Source organism: Vombatus ursinus, unplaced genomic scaffold (assembly GCF_900497805.2).
Source record: "Vombatus ursinus unplaced genomic scaffold, bare-nosed wombat genome assembly UNPS02014808.1, whole genome shotgun sequence".
Classification (NCBI taxonomy): domain Eukaryota; kingdom Metazoa; phylum Chordata; class Mammalia; order Diprotodontia; family Vombatidae; genus Vombatus; species Vombatus ursinus.
This window is the reverse complement of record NW_020954586.1, coordinates 1,652,072-1,676,621: the sequence shown is the minus strand read 5'-3', so window position 1 is coordinate 1,676,621 and position 24,550 is coordinate 1,652,072. Positions and strand designations below refer to the sequence as shown.

The window sequence follows — 24,550 nt, the reverse complement described above, 5'->3', positions numbered from 1 at the left end:
TCCTCATTCTGGCATCCAGTGTATTAACGATCCCTCTAAGCCTTGTTTTATGTGCAAATTTGCTGAACATGCCACCTGTGCCCTTTAATGAGACATTGGTAAAAATGTTAACTTCAACAGGGTCAAAAAAGATTCCTTAGTTTTTTTTAGAGGACCGCCTCCCCAAGACATGTAAAACATGCGATCATTAGCAATTATTTGTTTTATTACATTCAAAATATTTCAATCCCTCTAATAAGGTCAGTCTACAGACTTCCTCATGTTCATTACATCAAAAAAGTTAATAGCATGATTTCTTAGATGGGAAATAAGATTTGCTGACAGGTAAATACAATTCAAAAGGTTCCACTCCTGAGTTGGTTAAAGGCTTTCCTACATTAATTACATACAAAGAATCTTCTCTAGTATGGGTTCTCTGGCACTTAATAAGATTTTCAGATATCCCCTTTAGTGATATTTGTCCCAAATCCATTATACTGAGGGTTTCCCACTAATGTACATTCTCTGATGATTTTGATATTTCCCTCTTCACTGAAGCCTTTTCCAAATTCAGAGAAATGCAAAGGGTTTCTCTCCAAGTTCTGTGATTAATACGGTGGTTCCTTCTGCAGAAGGCTTCCACACACTCATTACAAAGGACTTATCTGCACTGAGTTCTCTAATAACTTCTGAGTACTTTATTCACAGACTTTCTTATGTTAACTGTACAGAAAAGGTTTTTCCCCCAGCATCAGTTTGCTGATAAGAAATAAAATTTGTATTATACTTGAAACCTTTCCTACATTCATCATATTCAAAGGATTTCTCTTTAGCATGAGTTCTCTGACGGTTTTTGAGAACTACACTCTCAATGGAAGCTTTCCCACATTCCCTATATGCAAAGGGTTTCTCTCTAGTATGAGTTCTCTGATGGGTAATAAGATTCCCCCTTTGGCTGAAACCCTTCCCACATTCATGACATGCAAAAGGTTTCTCTCCAGTGTGAATTCTCTGATGGTTAATAAGGTGTTCCCTTCTGCTGAAGCCTTTTCCACATTCATTACATTCAAAGGGTTTCTCGCCAGTATGACTTCTCTGGTGAATTTTGAGTAACTCATTTTCACTGAAGGCTTTACCACATTCACTACATGAAAAGAGTTTCTCTCCACTATGGGTTCTCTGATGATTAATAAGATGTCCTCTATGGCGGAAGGCTTTCCCACATTTATTGCATTCAAAGGGTTTCTCTCCAGTATGCATTCTCTGATGGCTTTTTAATACTTCACTTTCACTGAAGGCTTTCCCACATTCATCACATGCAAAGGGTTTCTCCCCAATATAAGTTCTTTGATGGATAATAAGGCTTGACTTATGCCTAAAGGCTTTCCCACATTCACTACATGCAAAAGGCTTCTCCCCAGTATGAATTCTCTGATGGGTTTTGAGTACTTCACTCTGGCTGAAGGTTTTCCCACATTCATTACACACAAAAGGTTTCTCTCCAGTATGAGTTCTCTGGTGGGTAATAACATGTGACTGGTGCCTAAAGGCTTTCCCACATTCATTACATGCAAAAGGCTTCTCTCCAGTATGAGTTCTTTGATGTCTAGTAAGATGTTCCCTCCTGCTGAAAGCTTTCCCACATTCACTACAAGCAAAAGGTTTCTCCCCAGTATGAGTTCTCTGATGAGTAATCAGGTTTGTCCTATTTCGGAAACCTTTCCCACATTCATTACATGCAAAAGGTTTCTCTCCAGTATGTGTTCTCTGATGGGTAATAAGATGTCCCCTCTGGCTAAATGCTTTTCCACATTCGTTACACTCAAAGGGTTTCTCTCCAGTATGAATTCTCTGATGGCTTTTGAGTACTACACTATCACCAAAGGATTTTCCACATTCATTACATGCAAAAGGTTTCTCTCCAGTGTGAGTTCTCTCATGCCTCTTGAGTACTACATTCTCACTGAAGGATTTCCCACATTCATTACATTCAAAGGGTTTCTCCCCAGTATGAGTTCTCTGATGGGTAATAAGGCTGGAATTGTACCTAAATGCTTTCCCACACTCATTACATGCAAAGAGTTTCTCTCCTGTATCAATTTGTTGATGGTTTTTGAGCATTCCACTTTGACTGAAGGCTTTTCCACATTCATTCAAGGGTTTCTTTCTTGTATGAGTTCTCTGATGGGTAAAAAGGTTTGACCAATGCTTAAAGGTTTTCCCACATGCAATACATACAAAAGGTATCTCGGCAGTATGAGTTCCCTTGTGTCTGACAAGGTGATTCCTCCTGCTGAAGGCTTTTCCACATTCATTAAAATCAAAGAGTTTCTTCTCAATGTGAGTTTTCAGGTGGCAAATAAGATTTGCCTTCCAAGTAAAGTCTCTCTTAAAATCATTATATGCAAAGGATTTCTTTCTAATATGAATCCTTTGTTTAGCTGGGCTTTGTCTGGAGCTGAGGGCTTTCTCATATTCATTGTATTTAATATGTGCTAACTTACCTCCAGTATGTATTCCATGAAATTTAACTAGGTCTGAGTGGTAACTGAAGGGCTTTCTGCATGCATTATACTTAGAAAGGTTCTTCCCTATGGAAAGTGTATTATGTGTAATTAGATCAGGATAATTCTGGAAGCTCATTCCATGTGTGTTACATTGATGGAGACATTTTCCCATCGTCTCTCTGCACAGTGAAATCAAGACTGACCTCAGACTAAAATTTCTCCCAAATGTAGAACACTGAGGTAGGATCATTTTATTAAAAGTTGTTCTGGGAGTAACTGTTACTTGTCTTGGTTGTCTCTCCTGCTTGTACTTTTGTTTCTCCATAATGACACCACATTCCCTAGCTTCTTTCATCTTGGAATGCCTGACTACTATCTCGTTTGGCAGCTTTTTCTTGAATGATGCTCTCATGCAAATGCCCTGCATCAGATTTGAGTCCCTGCTTTCAAACCTGTTCACATGAAGGGAATCTGAAAGAAATAACAGACAAAGGTCACTAGTTATTTTTCGTTTTGACAGAGGAAAGGAATCTACTTTAGAATAAATTCTAGTTTCTAATTCTCTACCAAGGAGAATGGTGCTCAAGCTGGACCAAGCAGGAAACCCCCCCCCCACACACATAAAAAAACATAGTTTGAAGAAACTGAAATCAAAGGAGGGAGGAGATAGTAACATGTGCCTAGGTGCCCAGGACTAAATGAATTCTATTTTAGAGAAATGAAAGCACTTTTAGATGTCATTAAAAACAACACAGGGAAAAACAAAATTACTTTCTACAGAACAGAAGAGTGGAAAACCACACAGAAATGAGAAAAACTAGCTCAGAAAATTCTTCAACTAGAAATTTATTTAACTTGGAATCTATACAAATAAAATTGACAGATCTCTGGAGAACCTAAGAATTAATGGGTTCTCCCAAAATTGCTAAAAAAAAAAAAAAAAGAACCAATATAGTTTAGTGATTTCTTTTAATTTCAAAAAAATATTGAAAAAAGATAGATTCAACAGAAAATCTACTGACTACCAAATGGGGTGAATATCAAATTCAAATCACAGAAATACATTATTGTCCATCTGCAATAAAGGGCAAGATGATTTCAAAAGCAGCCAAGAAGAAAGGAATACATAGTAAATTTCAACTTGATTTGTAAAAGGTTTTCTATAAATATAAAATTATAAAAGCTAAAATTTGATATACTGAAAATTAAAAGATTTGTCACAACAAAAATCTGTGATAAGGAAAAACTGAGGTACAAAGTTCAAGTATGATCAATTTATTGGTATGACTAGCAAACACCAATAAACTGGTTCCAAGACCCCTCAGTAGTCAAGGATACACATGACAGTCAGAACAACTCTTCTATAGCATTTACAGACATATTTCACTCCTGATTGGTTGGTGCTGTTTACATCAGCTCCTCACCAGGTGGACCAACATCCCTAACTAACATCCTTTGGAAAGTCCCATTATAGGCAAACATCCTGATTGACTCATCTCTCTCCATGGTCAGCAAGAGCTCACAGATTTGAACCTTTGTGGCTGGACTTCAGTCCACAGGAATAGAGGAGTTAAACTCTTACAAATTTTATTAACAGGCCTTATACAATCAAGTCTGAATTTGATTCATAAATATTGATTTGCTACACCGATTAGATATAATTCTCAATCAATAATCATGTACTATCAATTTTCAAATTTCACAATAGGTAACTGAAGTTACAGGCTTAAGAGAGCTCAAACTCACCTAATGAGGGGGCCACCCAATACATAGTGGATTGATCATTAATTCGTAAACTGACTAAGCCTTATTAAAACAATACAAAACAAAGCAGGGTATCAATTTTCAATTTTCACAGATTAGAGGGTCATTTTCACTGAAATAGGGCCTCATTTTAAAAATTTTTCAATAACTTCAATGAAATAACATTCACAGCCAGTGTAATTTGCAAATAACGCAAAGCATGGAGGGATAGCTAACAAAACAGACGAGTTAGAATCCAAAGAGATTCTAAAAGGGTAAATCAATGGGTTAGAAACTTATAAAAATATAATAGTGATAAGTATAAAGTCCTGTATTTCAATTCAGAAACATCTCAGCAAAGATAAAATATAGGAGGGATGTCTGCATTGCAGTTCATCTGAAAAAGGTCCAGTAATTTTAGCTCAACTTAAGTAAAGTACTTACACACAGCAGCCAATAAAGCTAACATTATCTTAGGTTAAAAGAGAGTCAGAGTACAGAACGCAAAAATTCAATCTTGCCCAGGTCACACACATCTGGAGGACTGTGTTTTATTCTTAGTATAACAGAGTTATTGATAAGCTGAAGAACATCCAAAGACGGGCAACCAGAATGGTGAATGGCTCTGGATGCCCATTCAGAGTTCAGCTGAAGCCACCGGGAATATGACCTAGAGAAAGCTCCCTCTCCCTCTTCCTCCCTCCTCCCATGTAGGGAATTCCCAAGAGAAGTTAAGGATCTTGCCCCAGGCCAATCATTTGAAGGGATCTCACATGGAGGAGGTATCATACTTGACCTGCTGAGTCCCAAAAGACAGAACTGGGAGATTTAAGAAGCAAATTTGGGTTAATGCACTTCCTAATAATTAGAGCTTTCTCAAAGTCAAACAAGCTGCCTTAGGAAGTAGTGGCTTTCCTGTCACTGAAAGTCCTCAAGTACAAGTGGCATGGTCACTTCCCACTTACATTGCAGAAGGTATTCTTATCAGATATGGATTGTACTAGATAGCACTAAGGTTCCATTCAACTCTGAACTTCTGTGATTCTGTGACACCTAAAGAAATAAATCTTTTTCAAAAATGGAAAGGTGATATACTACTATCTTTTCAAGAAAACGAAGTCATCATGGAAACATTGACTATAGAAAAATGAAAAATACATGTGTGAAAGAAGAAAATAATTCAATTCATTAAAAAATTGAAAGCCAATTAAAAATAGTATATCTGCAGAGAGAAAAAACCAAAAACCAGGCTATGTTTTGTTGGGGGTGGGGGTTGGAGGGTGACTAAACAACTTTGAAAGACTTCTTTCAATATTTTGATAAGTATTTCAAAATAATTTATTTCCTTTGTAATCCTATATATTTATGGCATTTAAAAACATCATAGTGGGAATGGGCTTATAGGCTTCACTAGACTACCAAAGGGATCCATGACATCAAAAAATGAGAACCACTGTGGTGAAAAATAAAACCTCAAAGATGTAAGACCTCAGATCAAAGCGATGACCACCACAACTCCAGCAGACTGATGAGGACTACTAACAGAGAAGTGACTGGCTGAGGCACATTTTTTGATGTGGCCAGTGTAGACTGGTTTTGGCTCACCACGCTTATTGATTTGTTTTCTTCTTTGCATTTGGAGCAGGCAAAGGGATCAGTGGTAGTGGTAGCCAAAGAAAAAAGCAATAGGGGTCACTGCAGCATCTAAAAGAAAATGGACAAAAGAGAACAGAAGTCCAAAAGGAGTCAAAGACAAGAAAGATAACTGTAGTTTGTTATGTTTTTAATATATCTTTTAAGAAGCAGCGAGGTGGTGCAGTGGATAAAGCTCTGGGCCTGGAATCAGGAAGACCTGAGTTCCAATCTAACCTTGGACACTTACTAGCAGTGTGACCCTGGCCAAGTCATTTAACCTTTATTTGCCTCAGTTTCCTCATTTGTAAAATGGAGATAATAATAACAACTACCTCCCAGGGTTGTTGTGAGGTTCAAATGTGATAATAATAGGGGGGCAGCTAGGTGGCACAGTGGATAGAGCACCAGCCCTGGAGTCAGAAGGACCTGAGTTCAAATCTGGCCTCAGACGAAACATATGACACTTATTAGCTGTGTGACCCTGGGCAAGTCACTTAACCCCAGTTGCCTAAAAAATAAATAAACAAATAAATAAAATTAAATGAAATGTGATAATAATCATGAGGCACTTAGCACAGTGCCTAGTACATACTAAGCTCTATACAAATGACAGTTATTATTATTGCTGTTGTTATTGTTAAAGCAAATTGTACGAGGGAGAGATTTGTGGTTTCATATACAAACATCTATTTGTGTTCTACTTTGCAGATGGGAATGCTTTCTCTTTTTTTTGGCATTTAAGTGTAGAATAAACCAAATGTATTAAAAAATAGAAAATGAAGGTAAAGTAAAAGGTTCAGAATATACCTTTTCAGACAGGACCAACATGTGTTTTAATTGAGTACAATTATGTGTTAAACAAAAAAAAGGAGATTTTTTGGGGGGGGGTGGGGCAAGAATAGCAGGGGCGGGGTAGGGCATGAGACAGTGATGCCCAAAGAAAGAGTAAAAGAAAAAACTGTGGTAATAAAGAACTAAAAGAATGCAAAGGACACAGAAGGAGGTTCAGGAGACACAAGCAGAAGAATTCTGAAACTAATGTGCTACATTTATTTTATACTTTTTTAAAAAAAGCTGAACATATTGGAGATTTGGAGTTTCATATTCTGTTCTTTACATATGGATGCATTCATGTTTATTGATATTTGTGAAATTCAGAATAAAAAATAAATTTAAAAGAAAAAAATTAAGGTGAGCAAAAACAAGATATGAGTAAAGATTTCAAAAACATTTTGAAAGGAACACAAATTAGCAATAGCCACAAGAAGATTGTTCAAATGCTCCAATAATTACAAAAATTCAAATGAAAACATCTTAAAGATACAGCATAAAATCCCTTGAATTCACAGAATTACAGAATGTGATGCCAGTGGGACTGTGGAAATGTAGGCATGATATTATCCAACTGGTAGAACTACAAAATGGTGCAGTCTTTTTCGGAAAGCAAGAAAGCCATAAATAATAAGAGAAAAACCCACCAGTCATATTGTGGGACTCAGTGACGCCACTACAAGAGTAAGACCACAGTGGCAAAGAATTGGAAATTGAGGGATGTCCATCCATTGGGGAATGGCTGAACACGCTGTGGTATATGAATGGAATGGAATACTATTCTGCTCTAAGAAATGATGAACAGGCTGACTTCAGAAAAACCTGGAAAGACTTGTATGGTCTGACGCTGAGTGAAGTGAGCAGAACCAAGAGAACGTTGTACACAATAACGGCCACGTTGTGCGATGACTAATATTGATAAACTTAACCCTTCCTGGCAATACAAGGATCTAAGACATCTCCAGAGGCCTGTGATGGAAAATGCTATCCACACCCAAGGAAAGAACTATGGAGTTTGAATGCAGATAGAAGCATACTATTTGCTATTTTTTTTTCTTCTGTTGTGTTTTGTTTCCTCCTTCTGGTGGTTCCTCCTATTGGTTCTAATTCTTCCTTACAACATGACTAATGTGAAAATATGTTTAATAGGAATGTATGTGTATAGCCTGTATCAGATTGTGTGCTGTCTTGGAGACAGAGGTGGGGAGAAAGGAGGAGAAAAATTTAAAACTCAAAAGCTTATGGGAGTGATTGTTGGTAATTCAAAATAAATTAATTAAATAAAAAAAAAAGAAAAAAGAGTAAGACCACAGAACAGATCAAGGCAGAAGCTGCTTGCATGACTCACCCGGACAAAGGCCTCTGTGAACTTCTCCCTCGGACCTCCATGGTGTTTCTCTTCCCTCCAACAGGAAGATCACATCCAGCATACAAACAGGAATTCCTAAACAGCGGGAGGTAAATGAGAAACTGACAGGGATAGAAAAGTGTCTGGGAATTCCATTCTCTTCATGGAAAAGCAGGCAGTAAAGAAAGCCCAATGGGTGGGACAAAGGCTTTTGGAGCATATGCTTTTGTGTTGGGTATTCTCAGGGACAAAGATGGGTCACAATACCAGGTCCAAGAACCTGTCCACCTGTACTGTCCACGGAGTAGACAAGCACTACGGCTTGCCATCCAAATGCATGTTATCCTCTATCCACTTGTTTTTCCCTCTGTGAACGCAGAGGCCAAACCATTTAGAGTGCTTGCTGACCTCGTCCAGAGTGCTCTAGACGTTCTAGAGCTTGATGCATTCCACGGGGTTATCCACTGAGGGAGGACCCCGCCACCCGCTATCACAGTGGTGAACACCTGTGGAAATTGCCAAGTTCTTTTTATGATCCCCAAAGTAGACTCATTCTTTTTAATACGAACCAGCATTGTGCTACCAGGTGGAAAGAACTAAACGTGGATATCACATAGAGGGCAACAAAGAGGCTAATTAACAGAAGGTCTGAACAAGCTGTGACACATGGCCAATGACGAAGTCACAGACCAGGAATAAAGCACGTCCCAAGGAAATGCATAAGAAGGGCCAGTCAGGCACTGAGGGCGCTAGGTGACAGACGGACGGCCCAAGTATCTACTCATAACATCAAGGAAAGGGAGGGTGGCCTCCAGCACATTGGGAGGAGACCCACACAGCAAACATATGGGAGGGCGTGGTCAAGCCAGGATGGTGTATGATCTGCATCACTGGAGAGACCTTACAAAGCTTCGACCCAACTTGAGGATGGAACTATGCTCAGAAAGAAAATTAGTTCATGGATCCACTTTTTGCTAAGAAATTAAGACCTTTTCACAGATCTCAGCTGAGATTCAGAGATGCAATCAATTGACAGGTGCTCAATAAGCATCTATTATGCACCAGGCACTAAAACAGGCAATGCTGATATAAAGACAAGAACATGAGAATCGATGCCAATGGAGGAAAACAACATATATGTATGTGAGTAAAAAGAAAATGTTGAAAGAAAAACAAGGTAATTTTGGGACCGAGGCACTGGTAGCAGTGGGGATGAGGACAGGCTTCACTGAGGAGGTCACACAAAGGTATGGAGAGAGACAAGGTGGTATGTACTGTGGGAGGACAGGAAGTAAGCCAAGTACACAGTAGGTGCTTCATAAATGCTTACTGACCAACTGACCAACTGGACCCTAAAGTGGCCGAAGTAGGAACGATATGCAGTAAGCCCAGACAGGATGTTTGGAGTTGGTTGGAAAAGGCTTTAGGTACCACAGAATCCCCAGAGCTCTCTGAGCCACAAGAGTTACGTGGTCTGACCTATGAACTTTAACCCAACTTGAAACTGTCAAAAATGTAATCAAAAAGTTCTTTACTACTTACTATAGACAGAAGAGGGGCAATGAGGCCGTGCAGCGGACAGAGCACCAGGCCTGGAGTCAGGGAGATGTGAGTTCAAACCCAGTCTCAGACACTTACAAGCTGTGTGACCCTGGGCAACTCACTTAACCTGTCTGCCTCATTTCCTCGTCTGTAAAAGGGGGACACACTGGAGAGAGAAATGGCAAGGCACTCCAGTATCTTTGCCAAGAAAACCCCACGCATGGACAAAGTCCATGGGGTCACACAGAGTCAGACTGAACGACTGAACAACACAGACAGAGGATGCGCTGGGAGAGATACCAAGTTCAGCTAAAACACGGTCCCTGTTTGCCTCACAGGCTTTCACTATGGGGAGAGTGAAAACCACACTAAGCAAAGCTGTAGGAAAAGCACTCCCAGGGGAAGAGGGGAGGGAAGACTTGCTGGAGGAAGCAGGGTCATCATTCTCCTGGTAATTCAGCAAGAATCATTGACCTAAGTGTCCATGAAGTAGGGAAGCTACAGCCTGAGAGCCAGCACAAGGGAGCTACGGGATTTTATCTGTACAATTTCACCTGGGTCTTCAGAACAAAACACTACCTGTTGGACCTAAAAGATCTGGGACTCTTCCCACATAACCACCTTATATATTCTTGCACAATAAGCCAACCCTCAGCTGAGCTGCTGAGACCTCTCATGACCTGCATCAAAGAAAGTGCACAGACCCTCGTGGATGGATTCCACGACACAAGGACAGACGCGCTTACCCAGAAAGACCAGGCTCTCATAGGTCTCCCACATCACGTCCCTGTAGAGGGCCCTCTGGGCAGGATCCAGACGCCTCCACTCCTCCCCGGTGAAGTCCACGGCCACGTCCCTGAAGGTCACTGATTCCTGAGTCAAACACATTCCTGCTTAACCAAAGATGATTCTTCCAAATATTTCTTGATTTCTTACGTGCCTCAATTTGTACTAGACTCAGTAGCACATACATAGTTTCCCTGGAGCGCTCAAGTTCATCTTGACAAAAATCTCTCTCCAAGTGGCCCCAAGAGCAGCAACCATTTTGCTCCTAAAGCCCCAAACCAAAGAACAGAACCAACCTCCATTCAATATCAATAGGAATATTGGCAATCATGCTCCAAATACAATTTCTAGCATTATAGCAATCGTTCTCTATTACTAATCAACTTACTCTGTCCAGACTTACGAGGGAAGCAATATCCCAGAAAAGGCTAAGAGTTCTCCCCAGTTCTAAGCACTAACCAGACTGCATGGACTCTAAGGTTACCGTCTCCTTTGTCCTGTGGAGATCTGAAACAAAATTCTGCTTCTCAGGTCATGATAATACTAATTAACTAAAGATAACATACAGAGAACTGCAAAGTTTCAAGGGAGAACTTCTCTCCAGTATTTGAATGGTACTCTGACCTTTGCGATCAGGGCACAAACCATGACCATCACCTTGACCGCCACCTCCCCTCAGAGCCTGATGAGACTTCGCAGGACCCTAAACCCTTGGGCATTGCCTTGGGGATGGCAATGCTTCTATCTCAGTGTCCCCAACCACCATCCTGGGAAGCAGCCCCTGTGGAGATGCAGTCTGGCCACTGTTCCTGCAGGGGCTGGGGCCACAGCAACTGAAGACCCAGAAAAGAGAGGTCTCCGACACTGACAAATGGCTCAAAATCAGAAGCTGATATGATTTCACTAATGGAAATAGCATTAAAGAAGAGGCCCTACCGTTGGCTTTGCTGCCACACCTTAAGAACCACGGGGTCTATCTGACTTCATAGATGTTGTCTCCCCCATGAAAATGGGAGCTCCTTGAAAGCAAGGCCTATCTTATACCTCTGTATCCCCAGCACTAAGCACAGAGGTGAGCACTTAGTAGGTGCTTTGTGTATCCATGATCCAATTATAAAGGTTGTAATCCATCCACGCCTTCTTAGCATACTTGATCATTGTGCCCCACCTCCCAGAAAAACCTCCAGAAGAAGGCCAACCAGGACGCCAGAGGCTTTTCTGGCTCAGACTTCATTCTCCAGCCCATCACATTTCATTGTCTGGTCAGGCTTTTTCTGTTGATGACTTTTTATTATTGTTTTATTTTATTTTTTAGGCAATTGGAATTAAGTGACTTGCCCAGAGTCACACAGCTAGTAAGTGTAAAGTGTTTGGTCTGAGACTGGATTTGAACTCAGGTCCTCCTGACTTCAGGGCTGGTGCTCTATCCACTGCGCCACCTAGCTGCCCTGTTGATGGCTTTTTGTGCTGCTTCTGGCATGTAATTTTTGACTGGCAACAGACTGCAACCTATTGACACCCAATACATGACCTTTGATGCCCTTCAGTTGGACCCAAATAGGAATTCTTCAGAGTTAGTGCTATTCTTTGCTTTACTACCAGAAAAACAAGGGAAATGCTTTTGTTTCAAGCAAAATCCTGTGTCATTCACAGAACTACACAACTTCCCAATTCAGCCCACTCACTTCCACCGGGTGTTTTGGGTCCAGTTCTGAACAAATTATATGAGCTTACAGACCAACTCTATGACCAGTCCATACAACTGGCTATCATAGTCTGGGTAATAAGCCTTCTTCCTCACCTTGGTTTTTCCTTTGATGATGGCTAGGCTAAACTCTACTGAGGGTTACAGATCTCTTTCAGAAGGTTCTTTAATGTCTACCATCTGAAGGAAACTCTATCGATGATAGACTCACAAAAAAAAAAGTATTTGGAAAACCTCCTACAGATAAGCCTTTTTATGATGAGCCTGGGCAGAAGAATTTCCATGACAGTAGCAAACACAGTCTCTTTCTTTGCAGCTTTGCTTGATAAAAATAATCAGGAGCATCACACCTATCAGATTGGCCAACATTACAAAACAGGAAAATTATAAATGCTGGAGAAGATGTGGGAAAATTGGAACACTAATGCCTTGTCGGTGGAGTTGTGAACTGATCCAACCATTCTGGAAAGCAGTATGGAACTAAAGGGCTATAAAAATGTGCATACCTTTTGACCCAGCAATAGCACTTCTAGGTCCGTATTCTAAAGAGATCATACAAATGGGAAAGGGACCCACGTGTACAAAAATATTCATAGCAGCTCTTTTCGTGGTGGCCAAGAATTGGAAATTGACGGGATGCCCATCCATTGGGGAATGGCTGAACAAGTTGTGGTATATGAATGGAATGGAATACCATTCTAAGAAATGATGAGTAGGCTGACTTCAGAAAAACCTGGAAAGACTTGTATGGTCTGATGCTGAGTGAAGTGACCAGAACCAGGAGAACATTGTACACAGTAACAGCCACATCGTGCGATGACTGACTTTAATTGACTTAGCCCTTCTCAGCAATACAAGGATCAAAGACAATTCCAAAACACTCATGATGGAAAATGCTGTCCATATCCAGAAAAAGAATTATGAAGTCTGAATGCAGACTGAAGCAGACTATTTGCTCTCTCTTTTTTTGTTTTGTTTCTTCTTTCTCGTGGTTCCTCTCATTCATTCTAATTCTTCTTTACAACATGATTAATATGAAAATATGTTTAGTAAGAATGTATATGTAGAGCCTATATCAGATTGTGCGCCATCTTGGGGAGGGATGAGGGAAGGGAGGCAGAGAAAATTTAAAACTCAAAATCTTATGGAAGTGAATGCTGAAAACTAAAAATAAATTACGTAAAAAAAACAATCAGGAGCTCATCCAAAAAATTATTTTTGTTGTCATATCAACCAAGTAATCTTCTATAACCTTAGCACTTTCCTGGTTATCAATGACATTGCCAAAAAGCTGGGCAGCAAATTGAGCAGAATATTCCAGACCTGCATCACTCAAAGCCTGGAACATAGTGACAACTTAATTATGTTGAAATGAAAGGGGAAAAAAATCTTGAGTCAACTAGTTCAATTTTTGGACTCACATTTAAATGCTAAAGTTCCATCATTCACATGACTACAATCATAAAAACAACTGGTTTTCAAATTATATACATTTGTTCTAAAATTTGCTGCTTCATATTATGAAGACATTCCAGTTCTATGGATTTACCTTCTCTATGCCATAGATCAAGATAGCCAGAAGATTCTGGAGAACGACTGAGGCTCAGGTGCCTGGATGAGACTTGGGTGAACTGGGAACACCGAAGATTATGGAAAGAAAAGTTCCACTGAGAAACTATATGGCACAACATGGGACACAGGAAAAGAGAGTAAAATCAAACTCACCCGAATCCTCACTGTCAGGAACCCAGAATTCATTCCCTCCTCATGTTGTGTAGGCTGAGCTGGACAAGAAGAAAGAAGTCATGTGGGAGATGAACCTTACCTTACAGCTCCTAATCAAAGCTTTCACTAGACTCCCTTACCCCCAACCCCTCTCCATTGCCAGTCCCATACTCTGGATCAGAGGCGTCACACACAAAGGCCTCACGTAGCCCACAACACAGCCCAGTGGAGCCCAAGTCAAATTAAAATTGGGAAAGACTTAAAAGAAACTGATGAACAAATAAACATATAAACCTTTTCCTCACAGCTGTCCCCTGAGGCAGCTACTTCCCTGTCTCCCACACTGGGTAGGCGGCTCTTCCCCAACACTTCTGAGATGCTCACCTCCTGTCTCCTCTGGCCCCGGAGCCCACTCCGCCATGGTCAATGGTCCTGGCTGGGCTCTCTGTGCTCAGCCTTCACTCTAAGGCCTCCTCGCCCAGAGGCACTGCCCTATCGGCGGTGCTAGGAGCTGCTCCTTCACCTCAGGTGCTGCCCTCGAGCCGGAGGGAAGATCTCAGGGCAGGAGTCACCTCCTGGGGGGGTCTGCTTTTCCAGGACATGGGAAGTGTCCTTTACACCCTTTACCTTCTTCTGGGAGAGCTGAGGCCTAGAAGCAGAAAAGCAAGATCACTTTAAATGGGCCCTTCACTCTGGGGCTCAGATCCCCATCTCCAGCTGGACGCTGTACCTCTGGGCCAGAGGACTCTACCGGACACTAGTCAAGCCAGAAAAAAGAATGGAGACAGCAGGAGGGAGCAAGGAGTCACAATCACACAGGGTTCTCTGAGCCATCCACAGGCCCTGACACGCAGACTGTGTGCAATACTTCATTATAGGAGAAACCTTTACTGCGTCACATTGATGGAGAAATATGATCTAAGGCAGGGGTCAACAATCAAGTGATGATGAATTACTAAGGCCACAGCAAAGAGTGAGGAGCGGTGTGCACTGGGGTGTGGGGTTGCCCTTTCCCCAAATGTGTCCAACTTCTAAACTTACACAAAGACCCTCAAAGCATGCCACGCTCCCAACACACCATGCCTGCCATGCGTACACATTCATCTCCTTAATGTAAATGGAGGTCACATACACAGACACACGAATGTCCACAAACACATAACCCACATATTGTAATTCAGTGCCTTCTGAGATAATCACGGATCTTGGACACAAAAATACATGAGGAATGAATTTCATTCAATCGAGAAATATAATATTTAAAAAGCACCTTGCAGCTAACACTGTAGGAGAAACAAGGAAGGCCTTATGACCTAGCACAGAGGTGAGTAAATACCAGAACACTGGCCAATTGGTGATCACTTTTTTGGATGTGGCAATGCATCCTCCCATTCAGAGAAACCTAGACAGAGACACACAGACTTATAAAGCACATTGCATGAGGATGAGGGAAATGATTAATTTAGACCCAAACTTATCTCCAATCAGTACTAGTCAGCTTGGTGTGATTCCATAGGGGTAGTGATCATTAGCAATTATTAGTATTATATTTATCCACTAATATACACTTAGTCAACTAACATTAGTATAGGATTACATATATTAATGTGATTTATATACTTTAGATACAGGAATAATTAGATACGGTTAGATAGATTGTTTCTTATATTAGGTCCCAAACTTTGACTATGAGCCAGTAAGTTCACTGTTAATTAACCTGTTATAAATAAAGCTCACAGGTTGTTATAAAGTTCACTTGCCTAACCACAAGTATGCTAACTAGAGGACTCCCACACTTTTGGGGATTGAGTACATGACTCTGCCCTGCATGGGCTAGATGTCTTTGTTGAGGTTTAGGGGTGCTGGGACCCCAAAATCACAACACACGGATCCTGCCCGAAAGAATTCGACCCAAGCCTTCTTTCAGCCAAAGACAAGGTTTAATAGAACATCTGTCATATTTGCCAGACTCTTAAGGCATCTAAGCATTTGTATCGCTAATACAAACGGGTCAGATCTTAAGAATCTGAGCAGTGGCTAGAATTTAAGAATCTGAGCATTTTAATGAAGACAAGATGGACCTTATACATAAAAGACTGTGGGAGGGATCTAGGAGTAGTCAACTAGTTTGGGGTGACTGGAGGAGGGGGTCTAAGGAGGATCTGGATGGGAGTGGCCAGTAAGGTGGGGTGAACAGAACACCAGGGACCAGAACCATGCCAGGGGTGGCCAAGGGAGAATGGAGTCTAGATAGGATTAAGGGTGAAAAGTGGCCAGAGGCAATGGGGAGGTAAGGGAATTGGGAGATTGGGTGTAGCCACAACGAAAAATCAATTGAGTGGATTACAGCCTCAGGCAAAAGCCAGGGATTTGGGAAAGTCCAAAGATTTTCCTTTTTGGGGTCCAGATCCCAAAGACATGGTCTTTTCCTTTTAGGGGTTCAGATCCCATCCTTATCATCTCGATATGATATGGAAAGTCCTCCAACTTATTTTTGTGTCTCCAGACCACCCTCTCTTGTCCAACATGAGGGAGGACCCATATGATGACCACTTAGTCACATCGGAGATAACCCGGGCCTGTGACCACCCATGCTGATGCATGATTTCTGGCCTGTGTGGAGTCAACATCAAGGTCTATCATCCAATGAAACTCTATTTCACTTGGCCCCTTCTGTGTCTCTGGCTATCAAACACTATACAACTAAGGGCCTGAAGTAAGGGGGCATCTCAGATCGTGAGGAAGATCTGCGGTCCACCTCATTAGAGAGGGCCATGGATCTTTAATAAAGCACTACTGGCTCGGAGCTCCGCCTCAGTGGTTTTTCTTTTAGATTGGCCAATTTTGGACCCCACAAGGATGTGCACTTAGGACAGCTTTTTTTAAGGCAAACATTTACTGAATTCACAGCCATGAAGGACCCAATTTTTAGTTATCAGACTAAAGAAAGCAAAATTTAACTAGCCTTGATTTCTTAATCAAATTACTACCTCTAAATAATACCCTCTACATCTTACTTTTTTGGCTAAAAAATATCTTTGCAAAGGAACTCTCCTACTCAAGCGGAGTTCAGGAGCCAGCGGCCGGTGGGACGTCCGCTCCCTGGCCCGCTCCCCTCTGCTGCCGCCACTCTGACCATCGCCGCCTGGGCCGCCCCCTGGACTCTGGCCGCGGTCAGCCCGGCCTGCCCCTGCCAGACCCCAGGGATGCAGGCCAGAGCCCCTTCTTCCTCTGCGCTCCCCGTTGGGGTGGAAGTTCCTGGAAGGCAGGGGGCGCAGAGCCGGCGCTAAAACGCCGGCACGGACAATGGCCTGTCCAGCTCCATGGGGCCTGATGGGGAGGGGGCGCGTCCTTGGGGCCCCAAAGCCTTCCTGCCCCCCCATTAGAAGGTGGGTTTTTGCCTCTTTGGACCCTCAGTCCTCAGCACGGACGCTGGTATACAGTAAGTGCTTAATAAATGCTTGCTGCCTGGCTGCCTGGATAGGGGGCTGGGGCCTGGGGAAGGCAGGCGGGAGAAGATGGAATGGGGGGTCGGGTTCATGTGGGGGTGAAGCTGGTGTGGCAGAGAACGAGGGGGAATTCCGAGGGCTTGGGGAGAGGAGAGAGCTCACTGTGGAAGGACAACGACCACCGGAGGGGGGGGGAGCACGTGGCAATTCACTCACTTTATATGAGACTGTCCAACGCGTGCAGTCACGTGGGGATCCTACACACAGGCGCTCACAGGCAGAGAGAGGGAGGAAAGGTGGATCCGCGCGTGCGCATTGACTCCCTATCCTCACTCCCTAGGCGGCCACAGAGGTGGATGGGCTGGGGGAGACCACGCCCCCGCCCCCCCCCCCCCCCCGCAGTGAGCCGCGCGTGCGCACAGCCTCGGGTGGACACGTTGGGCCCTCAATGCAGGAATAGGGGAAGGGGAGAGCAGAGCCGGGTCGCGCGCGCGCACTTCCTCCCGGCTTACTCACCTCTCAGCTCGAGCGCCCACTTCAGGGGCAGAGGGGGACGGAGCGGGCGCTGTGGCGAGACAAGGCGGAGGTAAAGTCTCACTCCAGAGACTGCGGCCTCACACCACGCAGTCCAGAATAATCATTCCCACAATGCATCACGCTCTGCGGTATTGCGCAAAGGCTAGAAGACCAAGCGAGCCAAAACGCAGCATGGACTAGGGGTGCATTCTGGGAAATGTAGTCCGGAAGCAAGAGGGCTCGGCGCACTCCGGGCCCCAGACTCCATTCCCCAGAAGGTATTGCGGCCTTCCTTTCCAAAGCTTGAGTCTGCGCACCTGGGCTGGCCTGCACCCACTGACACTTTCATTTATGTCCGTGGAGAAGAATCGTTTTGGCCCGACTTTATTTTAAAAGAAACGAAAAGATTTCTGGTCACCTCCCCTATGTAGGCTTCAATTTCCTAATGCGTAAAATGACCCCAATCAACCTTTCTGGGTCTATGGCCCTGTGACCCAGGATCTTCCTGTGTGCCCAGAGTATGACCAAGGCTGAGGACTGGGCACCCCTGTCTCCCTTTTTGGGGAAACTAGGCCTCTTTTGATGCAAACATTAGGACCCCCAGATCTTCTTCACAAAGACTCGTTGTCTAGACTAGTAGTGTCAAACTCAAATATCAGGAGCCACTGAGTTAGTTTAAAAATGCAATGTTGTCTAGTTTTAGTATGTTTTCATTTATTTTGCTAAGTGTCTCCCCATTACATTTTAATCTGGTTCGCTTGTTTGACACCTGTGCCATAGAGGATCACTCAGATTGATGAGGATGGGATCTAGGAAAAACCCTGGACTTTGCCACACGGCCAAATCTCTGGAGTTTGCCTGAGGCTATAATCTCACCAACTGGCCTTTCTTTGTGGCTACACCCAATCCCAACTCCAGGTCTCGTTCCCACTGTACGCTCCACCTCTCATGACCTGCTCCTACATTCTTCCCAGTAGTATCTTCCACAAGGTTCCCTGAGTGGGACACTCAGGTTTTGGTTTTGCTAATATGGAGGATGCAGAAGAGCCTACAAATGAACTGCAACCCACAACTCTAATACAAGCACAAGCAGGAAAACAACATGACCAAGGAGAGAATGACCACACTTGTTACCATTTTCCTCCATCACATACCTAGGGAGGCAAAGGGAGGGTCGATGGCATGCAGTGATTAGGAAGAACTGGATTTTGAAAGTGAATTTATTACAGGCTAGCTGAATTTCTGAAATAAATTCAGAGACAAAGAATTGCCCATGGTTTGGGCAATTTTATGACACGTTTCGGGTGTCAACTGGGGTGAAGCCCACCCCTTAAATATGGAGGAGTCCAAGTTGAGTTGATGGCAGAAAGGTTTGATTAGAAGGAAAATCAGAAACTAGTGTTGAGGCAACCAGCTACTAGAGCCCTAACTAACCTAGGAGAAGTAGGGGCAATTTATGCTTGAAAACCACAAAATTGAGGTTCAGGGAGGGGTTAGGGTAAAGAATTGACAGTTTTTCCCAGGAACAGGTGGGTCACAGAAGCAAGATGTTTTGCTTTGCAGGAATAATGGACTGCCAGGCTGGTTTAAGCTGGTTAGAGATGCACAGCTCAGCAAGGTCAGCCAGCTTCTGGGATTAAGCGAGACTTTAGCTCATTGCAAGCTCCTGATTGGCTCCCTTCAGCAAACAGGCTTACTCTATGAACAGGGCACCCGCTTGGGAAGGTAACTCATAGAAAACAGACATACTAATCTTAGGGGTACTCTCACAGGGGTGATACAGAATAGAATCAGTTACAAAATAGAATCAGAATCATTTACTTTTCTCGATTTCTCCCTTTTTGTTAATGAGAGACCAATTGTGACTGGTCAATGCAAGAACAAGAAGAATGATTAACCATACTACAAGCCATAGTAAGAGTATCTAAATTTGTGGACTAATTTAGAAGGAAAATTCACATGACACCAAGATAACTGAGAGAACTCAGCATACAAATATAGTAAAAAAAAAAAAAAAAAAGCCAAAGTCACACGATAATGACGACCAACATTAACTAACATTAAGTCCTTTTGTATTTTAGTAACCCATTCCTAATGGTCATTTAGTCAACAAATTTCATGTTGGATCTCAGATATTCCATGTAGTTGTCTGGTCTCTGGAACATCTTCTCTTAGACATCCTGGGATAGTCTCATCTTTAATAGATTTGCTTCTCTGGTTCCAAGTTGCTTATAAAAACTCCTTAGGTGATCCTGCTAAAATCTTTTACAAAACAGATCTCTATGCAGCCTCTCAGATTTTCTCTCTCCAATACCTAGTTCATGTGGTGAAAACTAGCTCGAACCTTGTGGTTCTGATCTTATTAACAATAGGGTTATAAAAGAAACATCAAATTAGTTCACTTGAAACTTCAGAAAATTTAAGTTTTACATACCCCATAAGAATCATTTGCATTTGATGTACAGGATTATCTGATCTTGTTGCTTTCTCAAAATTTTCCACTCCAACCAATTCCAATTTCCCTTAGGAGGATCAGATGCTATTGACAATCTAACCTTACATATGAAAACATAGGATCAACACTCTTGGTAGGTAGAATCTTAGAATCTTTCCCACCCCTAGGGTTCAATGGTTACACAAATGAATTTTCTTACAAGAGGCTGACTTTACTCCAGTTGTAACAAAAGACCTGGGAAGGGTTGTGTAGATACACCAAGTAATTAATTCCCAATCGTATACAGAGAACAGTGTGTATCAAATGAGTTGCCTATGGTAAAACCTGTTCAGTTGTTAACCATATTCAAATGGAATAGATATCACATAAATATTACTCTCCACTAAGATGACTAATTGTAATGAAATTCTATTCTTTAAAATAAAAAAAGAAGAGTTTCTACTTTTAACCTCAAAAAGTAATAGATTAATGTCTTTCTTTCATAGACTTTTAAAAAGAAACCTTTGTCTAATGATCTGCATAGCATTATAAAAGAATAAGATACTTCAGGGACTTAATAGTATACATGACTACATAACGATTAGACATATGACAAGCCCAAATGCTAATTTGTTTGGTTGTTTGGGACACGGCATGACTGTAAACTCAGATTGAAAACTCAAATATGTATAGTGGTTATATCTTCCACTGACCACTTGTTCTGATTATAGAAATTGGTTATAAAATGAAAAAAAAGACACATAAGTATAACAATATCAAAATTGGTCCTTTAGGCCTAAACCTCAGGGCATAGAATGAGTCAGTACTTACACCAGGATGAAGCATCCTCAGCTCTGTTTTATTTCAGGTAAGAGTCACAGCTGACAACTCATCTTGCAGTAGCAATTTCTCCTCATAGCCAGATTCAGGATAACCAGGTGGGAAAAATTCCTGTTCAAAAGGAACACAGTATGGAAACTGAGTCAAGATAATCCTACCTTTGGCCATTCAAAGGCCAACCCCTCAATCTTTTCCCCAGATATAGACATTCTACCTGCAATTCAGAACCACACTTCCTCTAAGTAGCTTCTGGCATTTCCCTTGATGATGGATTACTGACTTAATGATCCATCAGACAATGTATTATGCAACTAATCTATTCCACTGATCCACCACTCCATTTCTTAGACAGTATTAGATTGTTTTGATGATTGCCACTTTATAAAATAGTTTGAGATCTGGTGTGACCAGGCCACCTTCACAGTTTTTTTTTTCATTTATTCCCTTGATATTCTTGACCATTTTTTCTTCTAGATGAAATTTATTATTTTTTCTAATTCTATAAAATAATTTTTGGTAGTTTGATTGGTGTGGCACTGAATAAGTAGATTAATTTAGATAGAATTGTCATTTTTTATTATATTGGCTCTGCCTACTCATGAGCAATTAATATTTTTCCAATTGTTTAGATCTGTTTTTTTGATGAAAAGTATCTTGTAATTGTGTTCATATAGTTCCTGGGTTTGTCTTGGTAGGTAACTGCAAAGTATTTTGTATTATCTACAGTTATTTTAAATCAATTTTCTCTATCTCTTGCTGCTAGACTTTGTTGGTTATATATAGAAATGCTGATGATTTATGTGGGTTTATTTTATAGCTTTGTTAAAGTTGTTAATTATTTCCACTAGTTTTTTAGTTGATTCTCTAGGATTCACTAAGCCTGTCAAGGTACAAGCCAATGTGCATTTTCCAGGTGTCCTGGCACTCCTGCAGCTCAGGCCACCTCTCTCACATCCATTTGGTATGGGTGGTCAACCTGGGATTGCCCCCTGGCAGACATGCCACCTCTCTCTCCCAGGGTTTTGAAATGGCCAGGATTTCCCCTGTGGAGGCCTCAGTCCCCAAGTTAATTTCTTCAGTATCCTGCCAATTTTTCCAAATATGAGGGGGAAGGTTCTATTTTGCCCTGATTATGCCAATTGTAAGGTGGTGTGCCCTCTGAGAGGATACTGAGATGCTAAATAAAAAGGGGACCATGCCAGCTTGGTTATTAATAGGTTTTGGCTTATTGGGATAAATTGGATCAATTGGGGAAGCTGATCATCCTGGGTGGCAGCAGGAGAAAGTAAAATGGATCCTTGCACCAACCCCAGGTCAGGTCAGGTCATAGAAACAGAACAAAGAAGGCATAGTACCAGGGATGGCGCAAGGTCACGCGCAAGTTCTCTTATGGGATAGTTCTAGCTTCTTTTGCTGTTTACATTTCCTCAAAGTAGTTTGCATTTTCTGTGGAGTCATAGGTCATATTCCCAGGCTATGGCTCCCACTGTACACTTTCCATCATTTCTTATGGCATAATTGTACTTCATCACATTTACATACCATAACTTATTCAATTTCCAGTTTTTAGAGAGGTTTTTTGCCACCTCAGAAAGAGCTTTAAAGATTTGTGCATATCCATAGAGTTTTAAAGCAATTTTTATTTTGAACCCCTCAGGACGCAGCTGTTTTCAAATTATATCAAGTCAAGGAATATCTTCCTTCTTTCCCTCCTACCTAACTCCCATCCCCCAGCTGAAAAGTTACAAATATGCATAATCAAGCAAAACAAATTCCCATATTGGTCATGTGAAAAAAAAGTCTTAATCTGCATACTGATTCTGTCACCTTTGTTAGGAGCTAGATAGCGTGTTTCATCATGAGTTCTGTGAAATCATTGTTGGTCATTGTGGTGATCAGGGTTCCTGTCTTTCAAAGTTGTTTGTCTTTACAATGTTATTGTTATTGTATAAATTGCCCTCTTGGCTCCACTCACTTCACTTTGCATCAGTTCATACAAGTCTTCAGGTTTCTCTGAAATCATCCCTTTCATTATTCCTTGCAGTACAATAGTATTCCATCACATAAATTTGTTATCAAAAAAAATTTATTATCACTTGCTATTTGCAAAGTACTATGCTAAGTGCTGAAGATACAAAAAGAAAAGTAAGATAGTCCTGGCTTTCACATGTGGAAGGCTTCAGCTTCAAGTCAGATGGAAAGATCTCGTGGTTCTAGGGCAGGGTTGGGGAACCTGCGGCCTCTAAGCCACACATGGCCCTCTAGGTCCTCAAGTGCAGCCCTCTGACTGAATCCAAACTTCACAGAACAAATCCCCTTAATGAAAGGATTTTTTCTGTAAAACTTGGACTCAGTTAAAAGCATACTTGTGGTCTCAAGGTCATAGGTTCCCCACCCATGTTAGGGGTCTACTGGCAAAGCAGATGGTCATGCCTTTTCTTTAATGTCCACTGATAAAATCCTATTACCTTCAGATATTGAACTGTTTGAAAATGCCAAGAACTTTGGTGACAAAAACTTTCTTTTCTGTGTCTTCAATAAATGTGGCTAGCAGAAGCACTTGTCAGTTCTGGTTGCTTCACAGGATGATGGCTGTGGGTACCAGGCTGGAAGCACTGCTGTTCCCAAAGCTATTGGGCTCAGGGTCCGAGGCTGTCGTCAGCAAGTCTAGGGAAGATTTGGGTTAAGGTAGTGATGGTGGTTTTGACCTGTGTGGCATTGTTGCCTCCTGTTTCTTGCTTAGGTTGCCCTGATTTTTAAGTAAGGCTGGGTTGCCTACTCCGTGAAAGGCAGTTCATATGCCATATGCCATAAACTATGCAGGCATTCCCCAACTTATGGGCACCCCCTCAGCTTCCAGTTCTTTACCACTGCAAAAATCAAGAGCTGCACGCTGCATGAAATATATTTGTACATACAGGTTCCTTTCTCTCTTTTTGTGATTTCTCTAGGAAAACTTAGTAGTGGTATCACTCAATCAAAGGATATGCAGAATTAAAAACTTTTGGGGTGTAGCTCCTGTCTGGGAATTCTCTTGACCAAGAAGAATGGAAACTATTGGGAGAGGTACACCTATCATTGGGTGTCCAATGATTGTGGGTCAAAGGAGGTAAAATGGAAGAGACTTAGTAGTATGCTCATTGTATAGCAGCTTTCAGCTCCCTAGGGTAAAGATTTGTTATTGTTTTTATAACTGTTCGGGTCCCTTTAGAGTACACACGGCCAATCAGCAACATTTTCCAGCAACTTAGGATAGATAATCACAACAGAAGGGGTAGGGGAAAGAAAGATAGGAATCATCCAAGGGAGAAAAGGGGAGTATTTGGAATACAACTGGCAGAATTTATTATAAGAAAGTCTTCCCCATTCAAGGACCAGAGATCATTGCAAAGCATACAAATCATTTTTTACAATTTTGAAAGAAGTCCTTTTAGACAAAACTACAGTCTCTTCTACAAGGACAAATAGTTGTTACATCAGTGGATGAGGCTGATGTCCTTGAACAATTTG

General features: G+C 41.8%; 1 protein-coding gene across 9 annotated transcripts; it reads right to left on the bottom strand.

The window, feature by feature from the left end:
* Positions 1-211: 211 nt before the first annotated feature.
* LOC114052560 (zinc finger protein 260-like) lies at positions 212-17,890 on the bottom strand. 9 transcript variants are annotated; one of them, XM_027875224.1, is made up of 7 exons: positions 17,767-17,890; positions 14,186-14,450; positions 13,802-13,860; positions 10,332-10,458; positions 8,044-8,139; positions 5,835-5,933; positions 2,870-2,957 (listed from the first exon to the last, which is right to left on the bottom strand). In XM_027875224.1, exons 2-6 carry the CDS (start codon positions 14,220-14,222, stop codon positions 5,884-5,886), a joined length of 369 nt encoding a protein of 122 aa, XP_027731025.1. In that variant the 5' UTR covers positions 14,223-14,450; positions 17,767-17,890; the 3' UTR covers positions 2,870-2,957; positions 5,835-5,883. The 9 variants fall into 9 exon arrangements, with proteins under 9 accessions (XP_027731017.1, XP_027731018.1, XP_027731020.1 ...); XM_027875223.1 differs by lacking the exon at positions 5,835-5,933 and adding an exon at positions 5,195-5,282; XM_027875216.1 differs by lacking the exon at positions 5,835-5,933 and having other exon boundaries at positions 212-2,957.
* Positions 17,891-24,550: the final 6,660 nt, after the last annotated feature.

Bases quoted from the DNA above. Each gene is read 5' to 3' on its own strand.
- LOC114052560 (XM_027875216.1), bottom strand. From the start codon at position 14,222: ATGGCGGAGTGGGCTCCGGGGCCAGAGGAGACAGGAG. The intron at 8,140-10,331 runs GTAAGCGCGTCT...CCCGCTGTTTAG, and splicing joins TGAGAGCCTGGTCTTTCTGG to GAATTCCTGTTTGTATGCTG. The intron at 2,958-8,043 runs GTGAGTCATGCA...TATTTCTTTCAG, and splicing joins TCACAGAGGCCTTTGTCCGG to ATTCCCTTCATGTGAACAGG.